At 32.8% G+C, this 25,017-nt stretch overlaps 1 protein-coding gene across 3 annotated transcripts in view; it reads right to left on the reverse strand.

Annotated features, from left to right (window-relative positions):
* The window catches only part of LOC124364427 (sodium/hydrogen exchanger 9B2-like), a 142,179-nt gene that overhangs the window by 24,885 nt on the left and 92,277 nt on the right, over positions 1–25,017 (reverse strand). For all 3 annotated transcript variants that reach the window (XM_046819917.1, XM_046819918.1, XM_046819920.1), the window contains exons 2-3: positions 20,325–20,436; positions 2,621–2,935 (exon numbers count right to left, since the gene is read on the reverse strand). In XM_046819917.1, the coding sequence (XP_046675873.1) occupies positions 2,621–2,935; positions 20,325–20,436 (427 nt within the window). The remainder of the gene's footprint in view (positions 1–2,620; positions 2,936–20,324; positions 20,437–25,017) is intronic.

A 25,017-nucleotide genomic window follows, 5' to 3' on the forward strand; every position in this document is an offset into this window, starting at 1 on the left:
GAATAATTCCACTTTGTATGCATTTAACCGTAACGAGAACTGTTGATTTTGATAATCTTTCAGGAATAAGTAATTGTACGCTCTCATCTAATCAAGGACTCCTACAGTGTGAGTGGAAAACTAACTTAATTATGCAGTCGCGCTTTGACTCATTCCTCGAGATTATAATATATTAGCATCTAAGATGTACTTTGTGTGGTGTACCATAACAACATGCAAAGTTCTTCAAGGTTAGGAATAATCCTAGAAAACTCTAATACCTTCATAAAATTCTTGTTATTCCTCACCTAATACACCTTTAGTCATTAATAACACCAAACATAATATGATTCATTTTAGGTAACCAGCATAAGTGTTCAGTTTTAATAAATTACAACAGCTTTGTAATCCATAATGTCAATAATTGTTAGTGTTTAGAACTCACCCAAGAAATATGCATGTGTATTTTGTTTAACAAAATACCTTAAAAACTATTTAATTATGTATAAACTAAACCATTTTAAGTTGTATGTACTTACTTATTAGTAGGTAAGTATTATAGTTGTAGATGCATACTAAGTAACACAAATCACAACCAAAATTTAAAATATAATTAATGTTTTAGCTTTTTTTTAATAGTAGGGGCTTTTAATCTTTATCAACACAGGTGACCAAACTTTTTTGTTATTATGTTTACAAATTCTAGATACAGAACTTTTTGTAAAATTTTAAGGATGGGTGGAATGTCCTAATTTAATACAAGTATAATTTATTGTTTTAATACTCTTTATAAAAAAGCTGTACCGGTATATAAAGCATTTCTCTGTATACAGATATTATCATATTATTAAACTAGCTGTTACCCACGGCTTCGCACGCAAATCTTAAGAACCGAAGTCCTTATATCACTTAGTAAAAGCAATTAATGCGCGATTGGCTGCGGGTAACAGCTAGTTCATCAATAAATTCCTAGTATTTTATAACGAAAACTTTTGATTTTCACCCACGGCTTCGCACATGATTTCCTACAGAAAAATTGGGACATAGGAGGCATATTTCCTTTGAACGTCGTTATTACCCTTCTGAGATAAATGATAGTCACTGAAATATACTCATGATCTATTTAAGATTTAAATTTTAAAACAGTCTCAATATGCACCTGTGAAATAACTGGAATTTTTCTCCAATATTCTATTTTTTTGGTATACAATTGAACTATATTAGACCATCGTGGACAGGAGTCAAAAAGTCGGAATTCATTAGCGCACATACAATGTAATAAATGATGGCACTCAATGTAATTTTGAAACGAAAATAGGCATATTTTAGGTACATATTATTACAGTCTAATGATTATGAGCTTCAGATGTTTTAAAGCGAAATTGCGTATGGTTTTTATTTTAGGCTTTGCGCTTGTATCTTCTGGATCGAATTAGTTATATCTCTGATGCCATGATTGAGCTTGCTTTGTTGTCTCGATCGAGAGAATATGTACGCACGGAGTTTTGAGAACCATACTTCTGTCAAAAAAAACAACTAAGGTTAGTTTTATAACATTCTTTATATTTGTAGCCAACGTAAGATAGTAATTTTGATATCTGCGTTGTTCTTCTGATCAAGCACGAGCATGGTTTATATTAGATAAATATTGCAGTTAAAGGTGAATTTTTATATAAAATTTGAACTGTATTATCTGGATGGTAAAGTCTATATTTAACAGTGATTTCAGAAACAGTTGAAACAAAATTTGCTGTTTCTCTTAAGCTTACTCTATGCTTTCAAACTATAAGTGTAAAGAAATTTAAAATAGTAATTAATTAAATGATATAAACATATATTTCTTTTGTTGCATTATATATGTTTACAAAGAACAGCTGATTAAATTTGAAAAGGCTCTTTCACTTAATAACATATGTTTGCTGCTATGCATTTCTTATGGGTATTTCTGTAACTTTTAGAGACCAGTGGGGCGGAATCCTGAATCGGGAACGGGATAAAAAATATCCTATGTCCTTCTCCCAGGTCTTAGCTACCTCCCTACCAATTTTCAGCCAAATCGGTTCAGCCGTTCTTGACTTATAAATAGTGTAACTAACACGACTTTCTAGATTATGCATAACCTCTAACTGATACAAACAATAAAACGGTTTTATTCAATTGAAACATTTTTTAAGCTAAACGATACTTAATAAGAAAATTTAAAATTAAAAGCATTATCTATATTATACTTTATTATGTTTTGTTGCAAACAATAGTGAAGTAAAGAAAATAATTGTAGAAACTATTGAGACTAAGCTAGTTTACGTGTGAATACTTCATTTCTACATGGAAAAGAATGAGTTCTATGATAGTGTATGCCCAACCATGGAACTTGGCATCATTAAAGACTATCACTCAGTAGGTTGACACATTTTTCTTTTGTTTGTCAGGAAGATGAGATGTAAAAATTTCTTTTCTGTATAATGTCTTTTGTCTATCTGACTGCAGGACATCTCGAGAAAGAAATGAGCTATAGGTTAGAAATTTTGCTTATGACGTTAATGAAGCTCCTGTCATGTATTAGTTACACTATTTGAATTTTCTTATTTGCATTTTGTTTCATTCAAACGACGAGTTGCCGACTTGCAGACCAGTAACGTACCTGAGCGTGATGACGATGTGCGTATAGACACCAGAGATCTGGTAGAAGCCGGAAGTGCGTAGAATGATGCCCGTGATGAGCATGCCCAATAGCGGAGGCAGGCGAATTAAGGCTACCAGTCGACCGGCTAGGAATGCCAGCAGCACTAGCACCAGAATCTTGAAGAGGTCACCGCGTGGGGTCACCTCGTGGTGTACCAGACTGTACAGCAGGGCCCAGACCAGGACGACAAACACCAGCACCCCCACGACTTGCAGGGTCCAGCTGTTACTACAGCCACAGGTCTCCGCCACTTGACTTTGCAGCCAGTTGCCTCTGCAATTGATAAAAGTTTGTTATATTCAACTCTAGACATATTGACAATGCAATAGTGTGAACAACCGGATGAAGGCAGTTGTACAGTCTGAGACAATATGGTAATTATATGCACAGTTATTACTGGCTATGATTATTTCTGAGCAAGCATGATTAATTAATAGGGCTATTCCCAATGATCATTGCAACCAAGAGTTAAACTGTTTAAAGCATTGCAAATCACAGGAATTTTGTTCTTTGCTATATTATTAGGTTACTAAAATCTAACTGCCACTGCCGCATTTTTTTCTTCCTCTCTATATTTACATGAACACTAAATACATATGGTATCAAAAATCCAAGATGAGGTAAAAATATTGGAAATAGTTGCTGTAAGAGCATTACAGAAATAAACGTTTTACATTTATGAATGTGGGAGGTTTGTAATCATGTAGTTTTCAGCTCATTGGCGTACTAAGTCATAATACTGCTACAGAGTAAGAATGGGCTGTGATCCATTAAACAATTCTCGAGCATTGTTAAAGACTAAATGCAACAACGCATGAATCTATCAAATAATATTCTCCCTTTCCTACCCTGTGGTGATTTTAAATTACCCACCACACTGCACTAATGCCCAGACTGCCCCAGAGATGACACGCCACAACCCGCTCTACTTTGAACTATTATTCTAATGGTTTAAATTTGGATTAGTTGTGTAAATGTTGGTGCATACACCACCTTTGTGACAAGTATTGCCAACTGTATCATTATTATTTCACCAAAAACTGAATCAACGCTAACCCGAGAGCTACTGCAGCCGATCTTCAAGATGCCATCACCAAGCCAAGGTAATCTCCACAACCCTACAAACCAATCTTATTTCTTTATCTCATGTTTTATTGATGTTAACGCTATTTAAAACCTAACCAAGAAGCATTCTTTGGACATCCTTTCCTATGAGTCTTCTAAAGCTCCGTTGTAGTAACTTGTACAACTTACAGCATATGTACAAAGGATTTTTCCCAACAGACCTGTTGCACTATAAAGGAAGGGTCAAATTTGACCAATATCTATTGTTGTATCTTCATCTTTGGGTAGGTAACTCTTCTTTGTTGTGTGACAGTTTGACTATACAGAGCAACAACTGTAATAATTCTCAGCATCTTGAAGGATACTTGGCAACTGTTCATTGGGCTCAGTTCCAGAGCACTGATTGCTTTCTTATGCAGGTTTAAGATTCAGGTTGGGTTACCTTCAGTTGTTAACATTCATGTGACCTGGACAGCTGTAATCCATTCACTCCCAGAGCTTACACGTGCTGACTCCTCTGAGTTATTGTGCCGCTCGGGAGCCAAAGTGTTAAAATGCTTCATATCATCCATGGTATTAGTGAGGGTATATTCCGACTGGAATATTCAAATCATATTTAGAATAGGACATATCCAATCCAGTGTTTGACCATAATACTTTTTATCGGTATTGTTTTTTGTACTCTACTGAGCCATCTTCCTATTATGTTAGATAAGGTACTCACAAAGACCACTGGTCCATAAAGATGAGAAGAATGAGGTCAAAAAGATGACCGACCTCTTCTTCTCATTTGAATGAAAATCATTGCTTCAAGTACGGTAACTAAATGAAAGCACTATTCTATACAAATCTATTTCTGGTAATTATTATTGATGCTGGTGGAAATACTGACTGACATTGGCCTATAACAAATCATGTCCTTTTGTTTTTGGTAATTTCTTTACATTTCAAACTCTCATATCTCAGCTAACTACTAAAGGGGAGTAACAACTAGTGTTTCCAGAAGTGGCAATAGAGCAAGCTGCAGGGGCTGCACAGGGGGTTTTCAAACAAACTGAAATTGAACTGGTTATTACTGCTTCAACGAAAAATGATCAGAAGTGAACAAATTGGCTAGATTTACTTAAAGTTGTGTCAAAATCCATATATGGTAAGTTGATATTATTTATATTCATTATTAATCGAGAGCTGAAGTAAACAGTTTTCGTATAAAAATATTAATAACAATCAGAAGGCTAATGGACTGGTGAGATGAAACTATTTAATGATTTCCATAGTTTTCAAATGACCTTGAGCAGTGAAGCTTTCCATTGTGATAAAAAGTATTCTAGGCTTAAAGCTTCATTCAAAAGTACTGCTAATAACTGTGTAGCATATTGTGATTCAATTAAAATGGTGTAAATGGACCTTTCTAATTGATTTGGAACTAAGAAACTTAATTATGTCCTTAATCATATAAGGCTTAACACTTCTTTGTATTAAGGAGGAAATCCTCAGCTCAAGTACCATATTTTTTTTAATAATGAGGATTAAAATCTATAAGTTTTTAGGCGTTTTGTAGTTTTATCCCACAGAGTGGTTACTTGCTTCAGTTGGAGAAAGCTTGGATGTAAATTCTTTGAATCTTCTATATTTATAGTATTTCCAAGAAGCCTTTTTATAATTTGAATATGTCCAGTTCAAAATTTGTATATCAGGTTCATAGAATTTTACTACTTTCTAAGAGTAAAACTGTTTCTGCTATTTTTGCTTCTTTCTAGACCATTTGTTTGAAAATAGTTCTCATTTTTCCATCCAAAATTAATCACCAAGCAAAATCTTGGTTTCATTTACGTCTTAAAAAACATTTCACAAATATTTATTTTTTTAAATAAAATTGATAATAGCTAATAGCTTATTTCTCACAACAAATTACGCAAAAAATAATCAACGAAACAAAACTAATAGCACAGAGCAATATTAAAAACTAACATCTCGTTGTAGATTATACAGAACAGTTTCATTTACACAAAGAATGCCTCATCCCCACCCCACCCGACAGCCCCCTTCACCCCACAGCCATTCAAAACACAGGGCTGTTGTAATTCAGATGGTTTGTCAGTTGTGACTGCCTGCAGTATGGTACAAACTGACATCTGACATGGCTTGTTCTGTTTCTAACATTACATTTTATTAAATACTGGTAGCGGAGGAAAGTTAGTTTCTGCGTAAACAAGTATTCAATTATATCCCTTTAATTGGTATTTTGATTAGTTTTGTTTTGCAAATCATATAGCAAAATCAAATTTATTATGTTATTGACTCCATATTACAGGGTTATCTTTATATTAGTATAATGAGTAGACAACTAAAATACTTTTTTTTAAATTAATTTATTGCGATACACATGTTTCAGTATTTTAACACCATCATCAGTGTACATTAACCTCTAAATAAATAATGAAAAACTAAATATAGTCATGTTGACCATTTAAACAGATGTTAAATGTATATAACAATAATAATGACAGTAATTTTGATTAGTATTCTGTATTTAATATTTTAATTATTTCAAAAATTGGGGATGTCTTATTATTTAAATTGCAATTTAAAATTTGATGACGATCTTTATTATAATTTGGGTAGATATGTAATTCTTCTTTTGTGTTTTATGTTTCTCCTTTCCTTTCGCTATCTAAAATTTCCATGTTCTTTTCAACATTTGTGTAGTTACGGTCAGTTTCTAATAAATGTTCAGCGAAATTAACATATGTTTAAATGGCCTACATGTGTATATTTAGTTGCTTATTATTTATTTATAGGTTAATGTACACTAATGATGGTTAAATACCGAAACACGTATATGGCAATAAAGTAATTAAAAAAGGGTTTTAGTTGACTATTTATTATACCAGATTTATTATGTATATTATCTGTAGCTTTAATGTTCAACATCAGTAGTGTAACTATGACTTGGATTTGGGGGGATTAATCTGATTAAAGAGCACACCTCGGTTGTACCAGGAGGATACAGAATAAATCTGAATAAATATAAACAAAATAAAATAAAGTTAGATAGGCCTAATTCAAAGTAAAATATTTCACTGTTCATTTTCTAACAGATTGGAATTTATATATATATATATATATATAATATATATATATATATATATATATATATATATATATATATATATATATATACATATATATATATATACATATTACATTTTTAGTAGGTGTTCTATCCTTTACATTCAACCTTAGTTACACAACTGTTCAACACATTATATGCTTGTAATGGAAGCAATTTGAAAATTTAGATTTGTTTTTGTTTGCCTCCCATAATAGTAAAATCACATTTCTATTCTGTACTCAGAAAAAAGTACAAAAACAAAACCAGCCTGCTTGTAGTGGTCTGTTGCTCCTTCAGAAATACACTGGGCTTTATTAACACCTTGAGTACCACCATCTCGTGCTACTCGACTCTACCTAGAGCTAGACGTTCCTCACAAGGCCACTTTATGGTTAAATGACAACAGAATAGTGAAAAACATAATTTACATGAAACATAGAATTTATCACTACAGAAAAATACTAATTTCATATAACTTTTCAGTTTTAATGTTACAAAAAACTGAATCATTAGTAATTTTGTTCAATTTAAAAGTACTGTTATCATCAATGAAAGATTTGGCTATGTAACAAGATATTTATTGACATTTGCCATTGCTAAGTCTAATAAACAAATCATCATGTTCAAAATCTGCACTCCGATCTCTTCTGAAAGCAGATAGGTAATCTAGCAATCTTTTCAATAACTGTATTTAGTGTTTGTTACATTTCTTTGAGGCAGATGCCTATACAGATCCTGTTGGACATTTCTGTCTCATTAAAACAATAATAATAGTTAGTGCATTTTTATATAAAGTATTTCTTTTTCTAATTTTCTAATTATTATAGAATTCTTAAATGTCCGTGCCCTTTTACTCAGGATTAGAGAGACCTTCATGAAAGTAGTTTTAGAATAAAAACCCATTTCCTCTACCATTTCCAGCCACAGTTTCCAAATTTCGTAAATGGTAACCTATACTATATGACACATAGTATTTTACAATACTAGATGTTAGGGTAAAAAGAACACCATATTTGGAAAACTGGTCAGCTTAATGTGATTAAATATAAATTTATAAAGAAGTTTTTCAGAATTCTATTTGAGGATTAGAGGCTAGCATGTGAATTATGCCACTAAATCAACTTTAGGTGAATCATAGTCTTAAGTTGATGTACTTCATAGAATTAAGGCACTCTAGAGAAGATAAGACGAAGAGTTGCAGTGGTGTTGTCTTAAGCTGGTAGAATCAACTATTGTACTATATGATTCTTTAGTAGCTTTAGATAGTATAATTATCATTACTAGCTTAGGTTGATCAGCAATACAGAGAGTAATGCCATGAAGTTATTGATATTAACTTGTTGGGTTCTGTCTCAAACCACTAACATTCTCTATATTGAACAAAGCTGTTACTCTAGTTCATTTCTTGTGGAACTCCCAAATAAAGTAACTTACTTATATCTGTTTTATTTTAAGCTAACTTTCCAACTGAATAAAAACAATTTTATAATTATTTATTTTATTTATATTAAAAATAAAACAGTCATACAGAGGTTAATCATAATCGAAATTATTTTAACTTTTTTATAAATTTATAAATTTTAAAAATATAAATTTTATAATTCACTTAGACTGTATGGGGCAAATGAGATTTCCAAAGAAGAAAAATTAAACAGACCGTCAATAATACCTATTTATTTTAACCAGACTATAAAGAAGAATTTAAACAGGTTCACTAACACAAGTTTTCAGTGGCGACTGTTATCACACTCAAAATGTTAGTTATTACACCTCTCAGTAGTAAAAGTATGCTGTAGCTAGACAAGTGTACACATTTAACATGTTCATTGCCACAACTTCCCGTGGAGACATATATCACACTCAAAATGTTAGTTATTACACCTCTCAGTAGTAAAAGTATGCTGTAGCTAGACAAGTGTACTCATTTATCAGGTTTATTGTCACAGCTACCAGTGGGGACATATATCACACTCAAAATGTTAGTTATTACACCTCTCAGTAGTAAAAGTATGCTGTAGCTAGACAAGTGTACACATTTAACATGTTCATTGCCACAACTTCCCGTGGAGACATATATCACACTCAAAATGTTAGTTATTACACCTCTTCAGTAGTTAAAGTATGCTGTAGCTAGACAAGTGTACACATTTAACATGTTCATTGCCACAACTTCCCGTGGAGACATATATCACACTCAAAATGTTAGTTATTACACCTCTCAGTAGTAAAAGTATGCTGTAGCTAGACAAGTGTACACATTTAACATGTTCATTGCCACAACTTCCCGTGGAGACATATATCACACTCAAAATGTTAGTTATTACACCTCTCAGTAGTAAAAGTATGCTGTAGCTAGACAAGTGTACACATTTAACATGTTCATTGCCACAACTTCCCGTGGAGACATATATCACACTCAAAATGTTAGTTATTACACCTCTCAGTAGTAAAAGTATGCTGTAGCTAGACAAGTGTACACATTTAACATGTTCATTGCCACAACTTCCCGTGGAGACATATATCACACTCAAAATGTTAGTTATTACACCTCTCAGTAGTAAAAGTATGCTGTAGCTAGACAAGTGTACACATTTAACATGTTCATTGCCACAACTTCCCGTGGAGACATATATCACACTCAAAATGTTAGTTATTACACCTCTCAGTAGTAAAAGTATGCTGTAGCTAGACAAGTGTACACATTTAACATGTTCATTGCCACAACTTCCCGTGGAGACATATATCACACTCAAAATGTTTAGTTATTACACCTCTCAGTAGTAAAAGTATGCTGTAGCTAGACAAGTGTACACATTTAACATGTTCATTGCCACAACTTCCCGTGGAGACATATATCACACTCAAAATGTTAGTTATTACACCTCTCAGTAGTAAAAGTATGCTGTAGCTAGACAAGTGTACACATTTAACATGTTCATTGCCACAACTTCCCGTGGAGTCATATATCACACTCAAAATGTTAGTTATTACACCTCTCAGTAGTAAAGTATGCTGCTAGACAAGTGTATAGGATTGTCACAACAGTCAAAATGTACACCTCTCAGTAGTTAAAGTACTAGACACACATTTAACAGTTCATTGTACTCTCATTTATCAGGTTTTTGTCACAGCTACCAGTGGGGACATATATCACACTCAAAATGTTAGTTATTACACCTCTCAGTAGTTAAAGTATGCTGTAACTAGACAAGTGTACTCATTTATCAGGTTTATTGTCACAGCTACCAGTGGGGACATATATCACACTCAAAATGTTAGTTATTACACCTCTCAGTAGTTAAAGTATGATGTAGCTAGACAAGTGTACACATTTAACAGGTTCATTACCACAGCTTCCAGTGGGGACAGTTACCACACTCAAAATGTTAGTTATTACACCTCTCAGTAGTTAAAGTACACTGCAGCTAGACATGTGTACACATTTATCAGGTTCATTGCCACAGCTTCCAGTGGGGATAGTTACCACACTCAAAATGTTAGTTATTACACCTCTCAGTAGTTAAAGTACACTGCAGCTAGACATGTGTACACATTTATCAGGTTCATTGCCACAGCTTCCAGTGGGGATAGTTACCACACTCAAAATGTTAGTTATTACACCTCTCAGTAGTTAAAGTACACTGCAGCTAGACATGTGTACACATTTATCAGGTTTATTGTCACAGCTACCAGTGTGGACATATATCACACTCAAAATGTTAGTTATTACACCTCTCAGTAGTTAAATTACACTGCAGCTACACATGTGTACACATTTATCAGGTTTATTGTCACAGCTACCAGAGGGGACATATATCACACTCAAAATGTTAGTTATTACACCTCTCAGTAGTTAAAGTACACTGCAGCTAGACATGTGTACACATTTATCAGGTTTATTGTCACAGCTACCAGAGGGGACATATATCACACTCAAAATGTTAGTTATTACACCTCTCAGTAATTAAAGTATGTTTTAGCTAAACAATTGTACACATTTAACATGTTTACTACCATAGCTATTATCCCATTTAAATATTGAAAACACTGTATTCTTTAGTTGTTTAATTAAGGTTTTGTAATACAAGATAGGAGTACCCCACACCACGTGCTGTATAACAGGCTTCGCTAAGGTTATATACAATATTTGAAGAGTATAGCTCATGGCTTCCTCGAGGTGTCTTACAGACATATAAATTTTTCTTTAAAAAACGAAATGGGAGGCTGATTCCCTTTTAAGCCTTATTCTACCCATCTTCGTGGGCCCCATTGGCCTGGGGAGGATCCTATCAAACAGATTAAGGGAGAGTTAATACAGTAAAAGGTTGGTGGTACTGATAAAAAGTGCAATGGTCACCTAAAGTCCAACATCCTAGACCACTCGGCCAATTTCTTTTTTGTACGATTGTCTGTATTTCTATCTTTCTACAGGAAATGTTGAGAAAAAATTAGCTAAAGACTTTAAAATTTATATGCAATCTCAGTGAACCCTGTTACACAACATGCGATGTGGTGTCCTTCTACTTTTTTACTTAATGAAATAATTAGTGTTAAATAATAATGTTTAATTAGTGAAAGACCGAGTTAAAAGGAAAATAACGTGGATGAATAGTAACAGGGTAGAGGATAGAGAAAGCTATAATGAAGCAAATAGGGAGGCAAACAAGTTGCTGAGGCGGAAAAAAAGACTGTATCTGCATAGATTGCTTGACAAGGCTGAGGAAGATAATACTGCAAATAACGCAAAGGACTTCTACAGGAAAATAAGATTCTTCAAAAGAGGTTTTACCCCATACCCATATGGGGTAAAAAACAGAAATGGAGAGTTGGTGACAGAAAGTACAAAAGTTATAGAAAGATGGAGAGAGTACTTTTGCGAGCTACTAAATGTAGAGGACCAAACTAGGGACGAAGAGCAAGTTGGTGAATACTATCATGTTCAACCAAATATAGAACCACCAACCATAGAAAAAGTAAAGGATGCAGTCAAAGCGCTAAAGACCAACAAAGCTCCTGGGAAGGATGAAATAACAGCAGAATTCTTGAAGAAAGGAGGAGAAATAATAGTGGAAAAATCTATGGAAAACTAATACTTCGTATTTGGGAGAAAGAAGAAGTGCCAGCTGAATGGCAAGAAGCAATAATACCTATACACAAGAAGGGTGAAAAAGAAGAGTGTGGTAACTACAGAGGCATCTCACTACTCAGCATCCCATATAAAGTTTTATCCAAAATTGTTTTAAAACCGACTATGAACATTATACAAATGAAATAATCAGGGAAGAACAGGCAGGGTTCATAAAGGGCAGATCAACCACAAATCAGATTTTTCATTTTCAAAGAAATATTAGCTAAATGCTGGGAATATAATAAAGAATTTTTTGCCATATTTATTGACTTTCAAAAAAGCATACGATAGCATAATCAGAAAGGAGTTGTGGACACAACTAGATAAATTTGGCATCCCGAGAAAATAGAAATAATAAACTTAGTTAAGATGAGGTCACAGAGTCCAAGAGGCTCAGTAAGAATTAATGGTCGGGACTGTGGTACCTTTTGGGATAAACTCAGGAGTCAGGCAAGGAGATGGTCTTTCTCCAATCTTATTTAATATTGCCATAGAAGAAGCACTTCAGAGTGTAGCAGAGAGGGATTTAGGGGTGGAAGTTGTGAGCTAAACTAAACATCCTAGCTTTTGCAGATGATGATTGTCATATTTGCAGAAAATGTAGATAATTTGAGGTCAATACCTAGACTATTTATGAATGAGGCAGGGAAAGTGGGGGTTGAAGACGAATTATGCAAAAACTAAATATAATGCACACTTTAGAAGGAATCAAAATCAAAGAGGAGGACCCCTACAAATTGATGGCATGTTTTCGAACAAGTGGAGAACTTTAAGTACCTTGGGGTCACAATATCAAATTAAAAACACAGATGAAACCAGAGATACAAAATAGGATCAACTCAGCCAAATAGATGTGTATATGCATGCAATAGGATACTTTCAACCCAAATCTCTCTCTCACAAAACTAAAACTAGAATATACAAAACAATTATATGTCCAGTGCTTTTGTACGGATCCGAAACGTGGAGGCTAAATAAGAAGGATGAGAAAAAGCTTCTAGTTTTCGAGAATAGAATATTTACGTAAAATTTATGGGCCATCATATGAACAAGGGGTATGGAGAAGAAAACATAATAGAGAAATCAGGGAGCTCTACAATAGTACGGATGTAATAGGAGAAATAAAGTGCAGAAGACTCCGTTGGGCAGGCCATGTTTTGAGAAGAGAAGAGGAATGCAAACTGAGGAGGGTAATGTACGGTAACCCAGAAGGAAGACGACCCCGTGGAAGACCGAAAAGTGAGATGGTGGAACCAGGTGAAGGCTGATATGGAGAAGGTGGGCGCTTCAGAGGAAGATGCAGAGGACCATTCAAGATGGAGGAGCTTTGTTGGTGCGGCTAAATATCACCTCCGATATAAATGGCCCTGGGAGTAAGAGTAAGTAAGTGAAAACTGTCTAAATCAACTATTATATTAGCAAAACTATCAGTTACAGAAATCTGGTATGCATTAGGTATATTTAAATTCACAGGAAAATTATGAAACTTGCTAATTTTACTTACACAGTTTTATCACAAGGCTATTTTATATTACTTCCTCATGCTGTTCCTCCAAACAGACTTTTAAATATACAATTTATGTGTTTTTCACTATTAATTATTTAGATACTTTTTAGACCTGTATAATTTTTAGGTAAGATACAGATGCTACTCCAATCATTGATCATATGGTTGACATAACTACAACCTTATCACAGCATGCTTCAATGTGTGCCTTAACGAGTATTTGTCACTTATCAGTTGAGTTGAATATTCATGAGTTCCTGTTGTAATGTGTCTTTTTGAGGAGGAATAACATTAAACAAACAATCATCTATGTACTGTGCAGTCATGTCTACATAATTAATATAATACTGAGCTCAAATACCAGGAAAATGCTGCCATTGTTTTCCATTCAATGCAAACCTGTTTATACTAGGAACTGTTCACGTGACTTCACACACTTTTCGCGAAACTCAATATTGAATTACTTGTAACAATCAAACAACCATCCCATTCTTATAAGAATGGGATATTCTTGATAAAATATATTCTTGATAAAAACTGAACATTCAATATATTGAATGTTCAGTTTTTAAATGCGCATTTTATATTGATGTGAAACATTGATGCATTAGAAATATGCAGCAAAATTGAAGTTTGATAAACATTACAAAATGATTTGCGTATTTGAAAACCAATACTTTACATGGTTCATCCTTATATAATCTCATGCATGCTAAAAATTTTGAGGTTCAGAGACAGTTCACAATTTTTAAACATACAACATAGTTTTTCATGAAACGATAGAAGAATTTCCCCTTGACAAAAAAAGGAATCAATAATTGTAAGCTGTGCTAGTTTTGTGAGGGAGTGTTGAAATGGGAGATATCAAAAGGGTTAAAAATATAAACATTTCCAGAAGTCATATTTTTTAACTTGGCATACTTAAAAATAAATATTAAACATGTAAATAAGAGTTAAAGTTTTATCAGCAGATAAGATAAAAACTGTCTATTTGTTTATTTGCCTAGCGACTTTCAGTCTTTTTATATCACTGGCTGATGGTGAACTATTATTTACATGTCTGAAAGTTGTGTGCAGAAAGCTAAAAACAACTATGAAAAATCTATTATTATTATTTGGTACTTTTTTCATACCCTTTGACTTCAAACTCCACCAAAACTAAAGTGACTGACGATCAAATTTTCACTTGCATAAAGTTTCTCTATTGATTGCACAAAAATCCAGGATGTGTGCAATTACATTGCACAGCTTACTCCAACTATGAGGTAGACGAGGCACTTTTCCTACAAAATTAATTTCAAAGGTATTTACTGACAGTATGGAGCTATTTGTAACAATCCAATATTTATTTAGGTCTTCAGTTAATATTCCCCCAAGGTACATTTGTTGGAACAGTAAAATCATATCCCTTCGGTTTCATGGTTTTTATTCACTTCGGTCATCAACATTTAGGTGAGTGTATCTTTATTGGTTCCTTATGTCTGCATTTAAAAAATTTCAAATTCTATACACAGTGGTGTATTTAGTGGGGGGGGGGGGGCTATAGGGGCTTTAGTCCAGAGCGGCAAAACATTTTGAGGGTGGCAAAGGTTTTAATAAAGATATGGAAACCATTCAATTAAGAATATTTGAAAATTAAGGGTGTGTATGTCAAGACGGGTGTACTGTACTGTTCTATACAAAACATTAGGAAGTTAGACTATCAACTGCATAGGACGACAGAAGTAGTGTAGTTTCTGTTGATACGCAGATACAGAAAAAAAAACTTAAAACAAAAAAGTCTATCAAGCACAAGTTGGTTAGCGAGAGATGAAACTTGCAAGGCATTGAATTAAGATTGGAAAGAAGTAATAGAGTCACTCAAAATTATGTTCAATGGCGAAACAGAAAAGACAGCCACACCTTTGTAAGCTTCAAAGATTGGAAACTGCATTTTTGTCAATTCTGTCAGATCTCCTTAACATATTTAATATTAATAGTAAAAAACTGCTATCATCTGAATCTGACTTGTCAACAGAAGCACTAATGTATGAATCATTATCAGAGTATATTAGTAGCATAAGAAAAGAGTTTGATATTTATGAGAATGAGCTCTGCTTAAGTTGGAAATATGTATATACGAAGGCAGAAGTCAAAAAGAAGAGGCCACTAAAGCTCCAATCCGATAGCTTGCATCTTGAAGATGAAATAAAACTTCTAGGCAGAGAGAACTTTAAAATAAACACTTTTTATGTGATATTAGACACCCTATCTAATGAAATGGAAAAGAGAAAAGCTGTATACGATGGGCTGAGCTAGATTTTCGATTCTTCATCTTTAGCGAAAAAAAAAAAGAACATCACAAAGAGAAACTAACTGATAACTGTAAATATTGTACAGGTTTTATAACAAAGATCTGCCTTCACCAGAAGATTTTGCTATAAAATGTCTACATTTATTTTGTTCCTCAAAGGATCTTAAAGTGGAAGAAGGTCCAAAAAGTATTTTCAATCTTTATAAACTGTTACATGTCTTAAGAAGTTCAAGACTATACCTCTATGTTGACATAATTTTTTTGATGATCCATGCATCAAACTATTCAGCAGAGAGATAATTTTTGGATAAAAACCTACATGTACAATGTACATGTGCTCGACAATGACTGAAAAGTGTTTGGGGGACGTGGTTGTTTTAACCATTCGAGTCTGAGATAAACAAGAAATTAGCTTTTGGTGATGTTATCAATTCATTCTGTCTCCAAATTCAAGAAGAAAATTGATTTTATCACCATAGAGATTTAAGTGATACAAAGTTCTATTTTTTTCCTGAATAAACATGTACATTTTACTTGCCAGCTTGCAATAGTTACTACTCAAATATATTAGTTGGTTTATTATTGTAAAATGTTCTTATTTCTTCCAAACTAATCATATTACAGTGTTGATAAACTAAAATACATTACTAACGTTGATAAATAATAACAAAGATAACAAGATTAAATTAAACTTATAATGTTGTTTATACATATAACGTTTATAACGCAACTTTGACTATGAAACAAACAAGAGGCAGCAGATAGCCGGTAAAAAAAATCTTAAAAATTCCACTGGCTGTACAATCCATGAGGTGAAACAAAAGATACGAGTTGAAGCAAGCATCTCAGAAAAAAAAAATTGGATTTGTAATTGCAGACTAGAAGAAAAAAAACCAACACGTATGGAATTTTTAAATGTTCTCAAAAACCTAGACTAACCCTACTTCATAAATCAAAGTATGTTTACACCAATAATCAATTTTATATTTTGTATAATGATTCGTTTTAATAATTTTCATCATGCATAAAGTGTGGAACATGCTGAGTGTTTTCTTGAAGCTGAAAAGAAAGCAAAAAAATAAATCATATAAGTTTAACATAAAACTGATAGATCATATTCTCCTCATAAATTTTTCAATTAGTGTAGCTCATTTTCTATTCTTTATGTTTCATATAATTTTTTATTTAACTTAAATAAAACTAGTTTGTTATGTAAACTTTGACTAAACAGTTTGTTCTAACTTATTATTCAAGCAGCACTACCTCCTCTTGCATTGGTCTCATAACCTTTAAGATATATTTCCAGATACTTTCTGAATTCTATTACAGTTTGTCTATAGATTAGCATTCGTGTGCAACACAGAAAAGAAAAGATTAACAATGATTATTTCTCTACTAAACAGTAATTGTATTATTTATTTGTTATGTAAATTTATTTCTTTATTTTTCTCTCTGAAGTTTAATCATTTATTAAATTACTAACTTTAGACAGTTGATTTGGAATTTCTGTAGTAATTATAGAATTTTTAGCTAAAATTAACTGTTAATAGTAAACGGCATCCATTTTTAATAGTTTCTTCTACATATCGAGAAACGCCATAATAGGAGATCCCACATTACAAAGTGAGTTACATTTTCTAAGAAAGATAATGATCTGTGGAAAATTCTTGTTCACGATATTGACAAGCTGTACAAGTACAGAACATTGGTCTCTGTAGTGTTGCGATGTGGCAAACGAACCTATTGTACAAGTAGAAGGGCGACAATAATTGAGCCGGCTTTCCACTGCCACAATACATTTTTTCGTTGTATGAATGTTTTATTTTTACTTATTACTCTTATAACAGAGAAATGTTCGGATATTTTATATTAAAACTTGAAAAACAACTACAACAATTTTTTTAATTTTATAAATAACTCTCTTTTAGCAACAACATGATATTATTTGGTTATTGAAACAAACAATAGTGGTAAATACTGGGTGCTTCAAAAAAATGTATACACACTTTGAACTATCGTAGTTTTCCCGCTCTACAAGGCTAATGTTATATTTTTTCGACAGGTGGCAGCATAATCTGTTATATTGTTAGTTGGAATTTGTAATATCAACATGGCGGATGTACGTTTGAGTTTTGAAGAACGTAAGCAGGTTATTAAGTGGTACTGGAAGTTTGAGAATGTAAATGAAGTTCAAAGACAGTGGAGAAGGGATTATGATACAGAATCACCTTCAAGATTAACAATTAAACGCATACAAGACAAATTCAAAGTTCATGGAACAGTGTGTGATATGCATAAAGGTCATTCAGGTCGACCTCGAACAGCTACAATTGATGAGTCTTCAACAGCAGTCTTGGAACTGTTTCAACGCTCTCCTAACAAATCTTCAAGGCAAGGGGCATGTGAAAGTGATGCAAGTGCTAACAGCGTGTTACGCATTCTGAAGAGAGGCAAGTATCGTGTTTACATTCCAAGGCTGGTACAACAGCTAAGTGACGACGATCCAGATCGACGGTTGCAATTTTGTGAATGGGTTCAGGAGATGGTGATACGTGAACCGGAATTTATGGGTAGCATCATTTGGTCGGATGAAGCCCAATTCAAACTTAATGGAACTGTCAATAGGCACAATTGTGTTTACTGGGCTGAAGACAATCCTCACATTACAATTGAAAAAGCTGTAAATTTGCGTGGTGTAAATGTGTGGTGCGGTTTGTCTTCAAGGGGACTCATTGGACCTTTTCGATTCGAAGGTACTGTAACTGGTATTAATTACCTAACAATGCTTGCTGATTCCATATTTCCTGCAATTCGTGCATTATACGGTAATGATAATTTTTATTTTCAACTAGATGGTGCCCCGCCGCACTATCACAGGGACGTACGAGCTTACCTGGATCAAAATTTGCCGGGCCAGTGGATAGGACGCAGGAGGCCAATCGAGTTTCCAGCACGCTCTCCAGACCTTACACCACTGGATTTCTTCTTATGGGGCACAGTAAAAGATGAGGTGTACAAACGTAAACCACGTAACCTAGACATTCGTTGGAATGAGATTCAAGCTGTGTGTAGAGAAATCTCATTGGACGTTTTGATACGATGTACAGAATCAGTGGTGATTCGCACTCGGAATTGTGTTGATGCTGCAGGTCACCAATTTGAACAGTATTAACCTTTGTTATTTGCGTTTCATTTACATTGGACTTTAAGCTTTCTAATTTCCAGAAATTTTACTTTGTAGAACAGTAAATAAATTTTCTATGGAAGTTCAAAGTGTGTATACATTTTTTTGAAGCACCCAGTATATAGTTTTTAATTAATTTCTCTGACTATTTTGAATTATCTCATTGGCTGAGTTTGAGCCTATCAATCGAGAGGCTGGATAAATTTAATTTCTGTTTGTCTGTCTATCTGTATGCCTGTCCGTTTGATATGTTAAAAATGAACTAACCTGTACACAAATTGTGCATGAAGCTTGATTTATATATGAGGAACAGTGAGTCAATGATGGTGCATGTCACTCCATGGGTTCTGGCTGAGCGTTAGCAAATATTTTTAAATAGGTATTAAGGTAACCATGATGGCAACGAGAAATTACAGAATAAATCAATTTGTAAACAAACAGAGAACAATAATGAGATTTTAATATGTGACTTTTTTATTTACAGAGTAAAACAAAAAATAATAAAGTGGAAAGTTAATGTTAAAAGTCAGTGACAAGATTCGATTTTAGAGAATTCTTACATTGTAAGGTTGTTGATTGAAGTACGTTTTCTTCCCTAAATGACAGAAACTGTTATTATTTGAACACCACTATGAAATGTAACTTAATAAACAAAAATGTGAATGCATCATGTGGCAAGATATCCCAAGAAAGATTTGATCCGTAGACTTTAAATTTTTCATGAAAAGTCATTTCTACATAGACAAGGTGTTCTAGGGTAGTGCATGTCCAACTATGGAATTTGACTGAGCATAATTTTATTTCTATTTCTGTTCTGCAAAATTTTATGTCTATCTATCTGCCAGCAGGACATCTAAAAAATGAAATGACTTATAGATTTAAAATTTTGCATGCAACCTCAGCGAAGACTGGTATGGGACACATGGAGTGGCACACCCTTACCTTGCAATGAAGATTTAAAAATCATGGTAGAGTGTGAAATAATATTTCTATGGCACCAGTGATTTTTTTACCTTCTCAGTAAGATTATCCATAATGATTCAATAGAAATGTTCAATTTTCACATCCTTTGAGCGATATTTAACAAAAATTTAATGAAAAATCAAATATTCACACCATCAAAGGAAGACTGAAAATGGGAAAATCTTAATATCCATGGAAGTTTCACAAACTTCCTATAGAAAATCTATAAATTTTGTTACTCAGGAGAAGGACTCCAACAATTTAGTGGAAAATCTTAAATGCATGTCATAATAAAGTTACCGTTTTCAATCGTATAAACACCAACTGAAATAGCAATTGGTAAACATACATTACTAACAGTATATGTGTAATGCTGTTCATTATTTATGGAATGCGGTATAGCCTACCTTGTGTTGGACACTTCCGGAGAGTCCTGTTGCATTTTGCTGGGAGTGTCGATGATGGAGATGACTGGGTCCTTCCCAGCTGTGGTGGTGGCTGACACATTCTTCTGGTTCTCTGGAAGAAAAAATATTTATCAATAAATAAGCAACTGAAAACGTATAATGTGCTTAATAGTGTTTGTCCAAATTTAACCTACAAAGTTGCTATTATTTGTGTCTGTCTTTCCAGAACAAGCACATCAAGAATATTTTATAAATAATTACAACTGTATTTAAATATTTCTGTGACATTCAACATTATCTGTCAACAATACCACTCTCTCTCCAAATTGGATGTTAAAGGTTTAACTTAATCATATTACTTAATTGCAAAATTGTTTTGTATCATGTGATACAAAACTAATAGTTAATTTACTCCTAAAAACTTTTGTTTTTGTAACTGTGAATCTTTAATTCAGTTTCCCCATTCAAACTATACAAATAGGTACTATACACTCGTAAATAAATCAATTTTAAAAATAAAAAAAAGATTTTTAACTAGCAATAGAAGCCATACTAGTTGGAGCAATGCGAGTTTATTATCCTTCTCCTCTACATCTTCCATTTTGTTTTCTTTTTTTCTATAAAACAAATTCTGTGTAATTTTAAAAGTTGAAATATACTAAATAATTTTTTATGTTATTAGCTTGCAGGATATTGGAAGAAGCTCTCAGGAGAGTGTAAACCACTTGCAATTATGTGTATGTATAAGCATCTTTTTATATGAAGGTAAATTATTTAGATTGACGTATATAAAAATGTAAAACCTATCTTATTTTTACACGAGCTACATTAGAGAAAATATTTACTTTTAAAAAGCCACTGTAAGAATAGATTTGCGGCCTTTTTACTACACTTAATGTATTTCAGGTTATTATTTTATAAAAAATATGTTTTTAAAAAGATTATTTTTTAGAACAAATTTAAACTGTATACTAATAAAATTTATCCTTAGGTGAATTTCCTGCAGTGTAGTCAAAAGTTTATTATTATAAAAATTTCCAATTAACTTATTAAAGTAATGTCTACAAATGCTGAGAAAGCTGGCTGTATGCTTTAACATGCCTTCTATATGCTTTAACATTGTAATTAGACGCAAGTCATTTAATGCACTGCCTGCAGCTATCAGAAACCTGTCTGTTGTTAAAGGAGTATGTGGAGTGTTGCAAGAAACAACATTGAAAATTTACATAACTATTCACTTATTTGTGCTGTCTTATATTATTTATATCACCCATCTATTAAATAGCAGTAATTAATACTAATTATTAACTTATACATACAAGTCAAGAAAATCTCATAATAATCAAAAAATCAACTTGGAATTATATTTTCAGTCAAAAAATCAATTATATTAGTTCCTTGTAGCTATAAATGTATTTTTATGTAAGTTTAGGTTTAAGCACTTACATACACTGGAACTATATAGTAATATAGTAGTTAGTAATGTATTATTATTTAGATTTTTTAATCTTGGAAAACGAATAATTTTACTCAGAATTTAAATTAAATGTATACTTTCAAATTCACAACAACTTTTAATCAAAGATATTCTGTTCTTTGTAACCAGTAAATGTGTATAATTACAACATATATGCCTAATATAAAAGCTTTAAATCCCAAAATAATTTTAACATTTTAAAATGACCTATATTTTACAAGCCATTAATCAAAAATTATTTTAAAACGCAAAGTTATTTTATGAAGAGTTATTCAGGTTTCACAAGAATTTTATATACATTCATCTCATTACATTTCTTAGAATACATTCACACATTATATGACTGTTACAGAACAATAATTGTAACTTGTGACACTGTGTTATAACAACTAACTTTTGTTATACTATTATAAAGTAGGTACTGTCTTCCCAGTATGGTAACTTCTACAATTGTTTAACTCTTCCGCTACAGGGAAAACAATATAAAACTTGCAAGACAGAGGATATTGACTCCCTCAACGCTCCAATATTGCACTTTGTTTGTTGTTGTTCAACAACATTAAGAACAAAGCCCAACAAAGAAGTTAGTGTTACAGGTGTTTTACTTCAACTATATTACTACCTTGTGTAACCTTATTATATTACCATACTGAATGTTTACATGAAAAAGTACTAAAATAGTTTTTATAACACAAGACCACTATTGTTTGATTTGGAAAATAAGAAAATACAAAATGAAGTGCATTTTTAACCAATTATTGATTGATTTCGTCAGCTGAATAATTAAACTTTCTATTTTTATTCCACATCCTATTGGCTTACAATAACTGCAAGGTCAAAAATGGCTAAAGGCAAGGTTAAATAACTGAGGACAGGTAACATGACACAACTGAACTGGTGATTCCAATAACCCAAGGGCGTAGCCAGCAAGGGGTTCAAGGGGTCCGGACCCCCCCCCCAAATTCTCAATTTTTTCAATTACTTTTTAAGTAGTAGACAATTAATTATTATTATTTAAATAATTCAGTATTACTGACATGATCTGCTGAAAGATCGTTCTCAACAAAAAAATGGGTCAAGAACTTTTGATGGAACAAAATGGGGCCTTACTCTCTGTGTACTATGGGAAAATATCAGTTGTCTGGACCCTCCCCCCACAATTTTTTCCTTGCAATAAACAGTAATATGTGACACATCTATACTAAAAATTCATGAAACTTGTTGTGTGTGTTGGAAAAAGGTAAACGTGAAACGGTAAAATGATGAATGTATTAAAGTTATTAAGCCGCTCAAAAAACTACCGGAACCCGAAATATATTAAAACGGAAGTAGATTATAATGGCCTATGTACGTATATGTTTTATCGATCGGGACTACAACGAACGCTACTACACCCTAAAAACACCTTCTGCCGGAAGTAAATTACAATGAACGGATATAGTTGCTTTTTTTACCAGACTAGACTTTTCAGAGAAACATATTATATATTTTGTTAATCAGAGCAACAATGCAAACGCTACTATGTAACTAGAAATAGTGACTAGAAGTAGACGATTTTTTTATCTAAGAAGACTTTAATGAGCTATGTATGTTTATATTTTTTTGACAGAGCAACAATGGAAATGCTACTACAGCATGGAATATAAGTTAGACTGGAAGTAGATTACATCGGACAAGTAGATCATAAATGATCCGAACCAGAACGCTGAACCACACTCTTAATCTGAAGAAGGAGCCTGTAGATAGTATGTGTATCTTTGAACTTCTTCTGGCCTTAAATATTTCAAGTTTTACTGAAACTTTTGAAGCTGTTCATTCAAATATTGCACACTTTTGCAGAAAAGTTTGTACATTTAATTGATACTCATAAATTGTTAAACTTAAATTGGACAGAAGATTAGTATATCTTCCAGTGACAATCAATTTCAGGAGTCTTTATTATAACATTATAAAGGATATGCGTTTTACATCCCTGTTATTCCATAGGAAACCGCGTGCAAAGCCATGGGGAAAACTGCTAGTGTGTATATTTAACGTATATGCTATACAACAAGGTTCGTGAAAACGATGTATCCCAAAAAGGCCAAAAAAATTGAAACTGTAAAAAAATAGATTTTATAAATATCTTGACTAAGTTCATTGGCCAGCTTGTTAGGTCATTTTTCCAAGCCACTTACTCAATTTATGGGAAGCCATTAACAACGTCTTTATTTATGAGCCTAGAAAAAAAAAAAAAAAAGGTGTTCTGGATTGGATTTTCAAAGCATTTTGTAACTAACAGTTTTTTGTTTCTCAAATGGTTTACCAGATATCGATTACATGTAAATCTCATAAGAATTTTTCTACATCACAAAGATCAGTTGATAGGAATAGTGAAACAAAAATTGAATTTATAAATATTTGGACTAAGTACAATGGCCAACTTGGTACATAATTTTTTTTCAATATTGCAATTATTTAAAATTAAAATAATCACTATTCTGTTATTTATAAACCTAGGGGAAAATAAAAAAAGTGTTGTGGAATGCTTATAACATACCGGTACCCTAAACTTTTTGTCATTAAATTTTTTTTATATATTGAGTAGTTCATCTCATGAGAATAAATTAATGATATTTCAGTTGTCAAACAAACTACATTACATCTGGCTGAGCCGGAAGAACTATTGAGATCCAAAGAATGATGGATTTTAGATATGAGTGAAATATATAGCCCTATATTTAAATATTTAATGTTCTATTATGATACAGTTAATACAAAATGACACAATAAAAAAAATTTTACACATATAATCTTTAATAATAAACTGATTGATGAACAAAAGTTATGAGAGAACGACAAACGATAGTACATTTTATTTTATTTAAACTATCCATGGGATTAAGGATGTCCTAATGACAATAACAGTAAGCAGTGCAGTGTTGTAAGCTACACGGGCAACAAACGAGACGGAGGTGCTTGAATTTTCACACAATTAAGGCAAGCCCACGTACCACCCTTTCTGTAAAAACATCCCTCCTCATTTCTCCTGCTTTCAACTCTTCTTTTGTACCTTAAACACGGTTTTAATACAATGGATGTTTTAAGGAACAACCGGTGTCTTACCCTGCCGAAGAAAAGACTACTTTGAAAACTATGATCAGAACATTAAAATTGTTTACTGCCGAAGGAGATCTGCATAATACATTATTTTTTTAAATTGACACTCAATCGAAC

This window comes from Homalodisca vitripennis, chromosome 6 (assembly GCF_021130785.1).
Source record: "Homalodisca vitripennis isolate AUS2020 chromosome 6, UT_GWSS_2.1, whole genome shotgun sequence".
Lineage (NCBI taxonomy): Eukaryota > Metazoa > Arthropoda > Insecta > Hemiptera > Cicadellidae > Homalodisca > Homalodisca vitripennis.